The sequence below is a fragment of the Melospiza melodia genome, chromosome 5 (genome assembly GCF_035770615.1).
Source record: "Melospiza melodia melodia isolate bMelMel2 chromosome 5, bMelMel2.pri, whole genome shotgun sequence".
NCBI classification, from domain to species: domain Eukaryota; kingdom Metazoa; phylum Chordata; class Aves; order Passeriformes; family Passerellidae; genus Melospiza; species Melospiza melodia.
Genome location: NC_086198.1, coordinates 75,472,853 through 75,478,527, shown reverse-complemented (window position 1 = coordinate 75,478,527; position 5,675 = coordinate 75,472,853). Strand labels below are relative to the sequence as shown.

The 5,675-nt window shown below is 48.2% G+C and overlaps 1 protein-coding gene across 1 annotated transcript; it reads left to right on the top strand.

Moving 5' to 3' along the window:
• Positions 1 to 405: 405 nt before the first annotated feature.
• On the top strand, positions 406 to 2,410 carry ADRA2C (adrenoceptor alpha 2C). The gene has a single exon (XM_063157447.1). It carries the CDS (start codon positions 449 to 451, stop codon positions 1,781 to 1,783), a length of 1,335 nt encoding a protein of 444 aa, XP_063013517.1. The 5' UTR covers positions 406 to 448; the 3' UTR covers positions 1,784 to 2,410.
• The last annotated feature ends 3,265 nt before the right edge of the window (positions 2,411 to 5,675 follow it).

Sequence of the window (5,675 nt, the reverse complement as noted above, 5' to 3'; positions counted from 1 at the left end):
GACGGAGCCGCCGGGAGCCGCTCCATGGGAGCCGCTCCATGGGAGTTGATGCCGACGCTGCCGCCGCCTCGGACCCCGCGCCCTGCGAGGATCCAGCTCCCGCCGGGGACTCCCGCCGGCAGCGCGGAGTCTTCTCCGGAGCCGCGGGCTGCCCGGAGCCGGGCATGACCGGGCGGGCGGCGGGGGCCAGCCGTGCCCCGCTGCCCCCTCGCCGGGGGCCGGGCGGAGGCGGCGCCGCCGCGCTCCCTGCCGCGCCGGGGGTGCGCCGCCCGGCCGTGCCCTGAGGAGCCGCGGCGGCGGCGGGGGGACGCGGGCGGCTCGGCGGCGGAGCGGCCGCGGGACCGGCGGCGGGGCGCGATGAGGGCGGCGGGGCGGCGGCGGCGGGGCGGCGGGGCGGGGCGGGGGCTCCGCCGGGCTTTCTAGGACGCCGGCGCCCCGCACACCCACCATGGATCTGCTGCTGTTGGTGAACACGAGCCTGGGCTCCCCCAACGAGTCCCTGGCGCTGCCCCCCGCCTCGCCGTCCTCCTCGGCCCTCCTGCAGCCGCCCTCCCCCTACTCGCCGGCGGCCGTGGCCGGCCTGGCGGCGGTGGTGGGCTTCCTCATCGTCTTCACCATCGTGGGCAACGTGCTGGTGGTGATAGCCGTGCTCACCAGCCGGGCGCTGAGAGCCCCCCAGAACCTCTTCCTGGTGTCCCTGGCCAGCGCGGACATCCTGGTGGCTACCCTGGTCATGCCTTTCTCCTTAGCCAACGAGCTTATGAATTACTGGTATTTCGGCAAGGCTTGGTGTAACATTTACCTGGCGCTGGACGTGCTGTTCTGTACCTCGTCCATCGTCCACCTGTGCGCCATCAGCCTCGACAGGTACTGGTCGGTCACACAGGCGGTGGAGTACAACCTCAAACGGACACCGCGGCGGATCAAGGCCATCATCCTCACCGTGTGGCTCATTTCAGCCATCATCTCCTTCCCGCCATTGATCTCCGTGTACCGGGACCCTGAAGGAGATGTCTTTCCCCAGTGCAAGCTCAATGACGAGACATGGTACATCCTTTCTTCTTGCATCGGCTCTTTCTTTGCCCCCTGCCTCATCATGGTGTTGGTCTATATCCGCATCTACCGCGTGGCCAAGCTAAGGACCAGGACCCTCTCTGAGAAGCGAACGATGCCAGAGGGGTCCTCCCAGACTGAGAACGGCTTGAGCCGCGCTGCCGGCGGCTGCACGTCCCTGAGGATGCAGCTGGGAGAGAACGGACATTATTCGGCGCACCACTGGCGCAAAGCCTCTGAGCTGGAGGACATTGAGCTGGAGGAGAGCAGCACCTCAGAGAGCAGGCGGAGGCGGAGCCGGGAGGAGCGTCGCCGCAAGAGCAAGAGCCAGTCCTTCTCCTACTCGTACTCCTCCAAGCACTCCAGTGGCCGCCTGTCCCGTGCGAGCAATCGCTCCATGCAGTTCTTCTCCTACCGCCGCCGCCGGAAGCGTAGCAGCATCTGCCGTAAGAAAGTTGCCCAGGCCCGGGAGAAACGCTTCACTTTTGTGCTGGCTGTGGTCATGGGGGTCTTTGTAGTTTGCTGGTTTCCTTTTTTCTTCAGCTACAGCCTCTATGGTATTTGCCGGGAGGCATGCGAGGTCCCCGAGACTCTCTTCAAGTTCTTCTTCTGGATTGGGTATTGCAATAGCTCCCTCAACCCAGTCATCTACACCATCTTCAACCAGGACTTCCGCAGGTCCTTTAAACACATTCTTTTTAAGAAGAAGAAGAAGAACTTCCGGCATTGAGCTGGAGGGATGGATTTGCCTCGAGCAGGAGTAGAGTTAACAGAGAAGGCTCAATGCTGGAAAAGAAGGGAGGGGAGAGGAGAACGTGGGGCTTGGGTTTAGGGAGCGGGAAGAGGGCTCGCCCCCTCGCAGGAGCAGGGGGATGCTCTGGGGGACAGGGATGGTGGCAGGAGAGGCTGAGGGCACTCACCACGGTACGGAATGGTGACATGGAGCTGGGGAGCAGTGCTGGAGTGTGGAGGGGTGAAGGGGGAGGGAGTGACTGTGTTCGAACCCTGACAGAGGGCACGGGGAGCCCACAGAGCAGAGTAGGCTGAGACACTGAGGTTGGGAGGCAGTGAGCTTTCATGGGCTCTGGAATTTTGTGGGGAAACAAAAGGAGACATCAGAAGGAGAGGGTTAAGTGGCAGTGGTGGTGGAGATTTGAGTATGTATAAATAGGGCATCTGGGGCCTATGGTGGGTTTGTCCCAGTAAGAAATTGGCTTTTACTGCTTGTGTGGGCAAGGAGAGTGCAAAGTACCAGGCACTGACAGTGTTTTGAGTTATGAAAGGATTTAAATGTTTGCCAAAAAACCCTAAAGAACAATCCAAACTCTTTTCTAAATAAACCTTTGTACTGTTAAAACCTTCTGAATCATGATTTTGCTCAAGGGATGAAGTAAAACAAAGCAAGGGGTTTTCTTTTCCTTTGGAGGGGTCTTTGCCTATAGATCTGGATGGGAAATATTTTTCCTATCTTCCCATAGTTTTTGATTAGTCAGTGAGACAAATCCAGGAGTCTTTCATTTTATCATTAAATATGAAAAAGGACACATATACCCCATGACCTCATTTCCTTCTGCTGGATCACCAGGCAGTAAATTCCTGCTCCATCCTTCTCAGATCAGTGACCTAAGGACCTTGCTGTCCTGGAGCAGATAGTGAAAAAAAAATTATTCTGGTGAGCTTTTTTGAGATAAAATTAAAAAATAAAGTTTCCACTTCTATGTGCCCAGGGGAACTTTTCCTCCCCTTTTTTTTAGTCTCCCTTCAAAGGCTAATCTCAGGGCTGGATGCGTGCTCCTTATTCTCAGGCAGGCAGTTGAAGGCATTCTGATATGCAGGTTTTCAGAGGAAGAGCAATCACCCCACTACTAAGGTCTTTAAATCCTTCATATTTGGAGTCTTAGAGCAACTAAATCCTTTCTATTTATTTTTTAATGAGAAGCGTACATTGCAGATTGTCAGCGGTGTATGTGAACAAATCTCAAAAGGAGGTGCAGCCGTTCCAAACCTTTGATGTTAATGTTGCTTGCTTTCCCTTCTTCTGTTTGCATTTCTAGTTTATGATTTTAGAGGATTTTCTTGGGAGGAGAGGCAGAAGAGGGGACAATAGTTTGAAAAGTTATTAAAGCAAACTGTATATCCCATGGGTTTATAAAATGTCATAAACTGCAATGAAGAAAATGAGAGACAGGCACTGGTGTCTACATTCATCACTGAATGCATACCAAATGTAAGAGTGAGCTGAGCATTTACATCCCTTCTTCAGCTGTGCAAGGTGTGTATTCTGTACATGGAGCAAATACTCCTCCTTTCTGTGTTTATCACTCCTTCCATAGGCAGCAGGATTTGGCATCTGCCTCAAATGCACCTTTCCACAGCAAACAGTTCTTGGAGAAAAAAAAGAGTGAAATCTAATGCCATATAACAGACTTCTTAAAACAGCTGAATAGAATATATGGAGGAATCATCAGATATCCCCCTCCTTACTCCCTCTGTTCTGTCTGAAAAGTGTCTGTAGCCTCTTCTTGTGAATTCTCTGTAGCATAAGGAAAAAAGATAGAGCAGTCACTTGGTTTCATTAGTTTTTCATAATAAGCATTTCGTTCACTTAACACTGGCAAAGGAGATTGTCAGTGGCTGAGGTTCTGGTTGTTCCTTCAATAGACAGTTTAACTCAAATTCAAGTGGGAGTTCTGCTGAGGTAGGGATTAGATGATTGCATCAAATGCATTAGAAGTTTGCTGGATTTCGCTAAGTAAACAACTGAGATATTTTCAAAGTCCTAAATCTGTAACTTATTGGATGCTTTCTTGAAATAAGGCTCAGAAAATGAAAAGATTTGAGCTTTGTTTAAATAACAAACGGTTTGGTACAAATGCATACCTGAGACAGATAAAGGAGAAATAAAAATAGCAATTGAGAGGACAAAATTACAAGCCATTTCTCTTTTGCAAAACGGAGAGTTCTTATTAAAGTTAAGTCAAAAAGAGCTGAAACTAGCTCTTATTATTTGTAGGTAACAATGTAGCTAAAAAGTTCAGGTTTGTTTACTCTGAATAAACTATATAACCACCAGAGCAACCAAAGCAACATATGGTACCTGGCTACTACCTCTGAGCTCCTGGACAGCTTCATTAGAGGTGCCCATTCCTGCCAAATCAAGGTCTGCTTCTCTCACTTAGAGAGGTTTCTCTCACCCTAGAGGGGTTTCCCAGTCTGCAGACTCACAGTGGTTTGTTTCACGGTTGCACTGCTTTTGAAATGAGCTCTGTGGCCTGCAAACACAGTCCTTCCCCCTCTGTTTTCCTGGTAGAATTCAAGTAGTCTATGGAAATGAAATTCTGACAGATTTTAGTGGGCATAAAATATATATGAAATGACTGATGTGCCTTAAAAGTAAGTTCTTTGCAGTAAAAATATTCTGTGGTCATTATAAACATTAAAGAAATAATGCTTCTATTTTTTTTTTCACTTCCAAATGTTTTAAAGGGATTGATGCAGATACTGAATATCTATAAGCAGCAACATAGTTAAAACCAGGGTATTTCTATGCTTTTAATTTTTCTCATCACAGTTACTCACCTGATTCAATGTCTCAAGAGGGTCTTATTTCTTCTGAGCTAAATGAAAAGTAATATTCATTAATAAAGATGTGCAGTTTACACCCCTTTTAAGTGCATTTCCCTCTAAATTAGTCAATACAGACGATTTCTATAAAAATTGTTTTTAATGTAACTACTGAATATGCTTCAAGTAAAATGGGACTGATTTACTTTTTTTAAATACAGTGGTCTCTTATTACTTGTAATAGCTGAAGACTGGAATTTGTAACATATTGTGTGGTGTTGACTTTCCATAAAAAGTTTTCAGCTCTGCTACTCACACTGTAGTTGTGCTTCAACTGTAAGCTGGCTAATAGTGTCTACAGGAGAAAAATAATCTATGCAGCTTTTGCTTGAGAAAAAGGGAAAAGATATGTGTAAAATGTGCTGAGTTGTTTCTTTGATCAGATATGATAAACTGGTTGAAACATCACTCTCTACTGTTGTGGAAGAATGAAATATTGCTACTAAGCCATATCGATTTTAACAAGTACTTGATCTTTAACTCTTCATTTGCTCATTTCACCATGAAGAAACATTTCTGTCATTCTTAAGTGAGATGTTGATGTTTCATTTTCAATTTTCTGAGCGGTGCTGTTGTTGGCTGGGTATTGAAATATCGAACAGTGTAACTTAGCTGGGATAGGAACTCAGTGCTGCTGTCCCTCAGCCACCTCTGTGGGAGTTTTGCGTGAGAGAGAAATGCAGAATTAGCCTCTTCAGGGCTTGAGGCAGATGGAAGGGGCCTTATAAATAGGAGATTTGACAGGATCACAGCTTTAAATCATTGTCTGAAATAAGAATCAGGCCCTTGTTGTTGTTCTGTGCCATCTCTGTTCACAAGAGTCATGTTGCTGCGAGAGCACTGGTGGTTTCTGACAAGGAGGTCTGAGATGAAAGTCTACATGCAGCTTTGCGCACATTGGCCTGTATCATCCTTTGTGAGTAATCCCAGAAAACTTGAGTGGAATTTACTTGTGAGTCAGGAAGATACTCACAGTGGGCAGTGACTTTAGGAGCTTC

What these genes read in the sequence shown, in the direction of transcription:
- ADRA2C (XM_063157447.1), top strand. Translation starts at nt 449, where the DNA reads ATGGATCTGCTGCTGTTGGTGAACACGAGCCTGGGCTCCCCCAACGAG.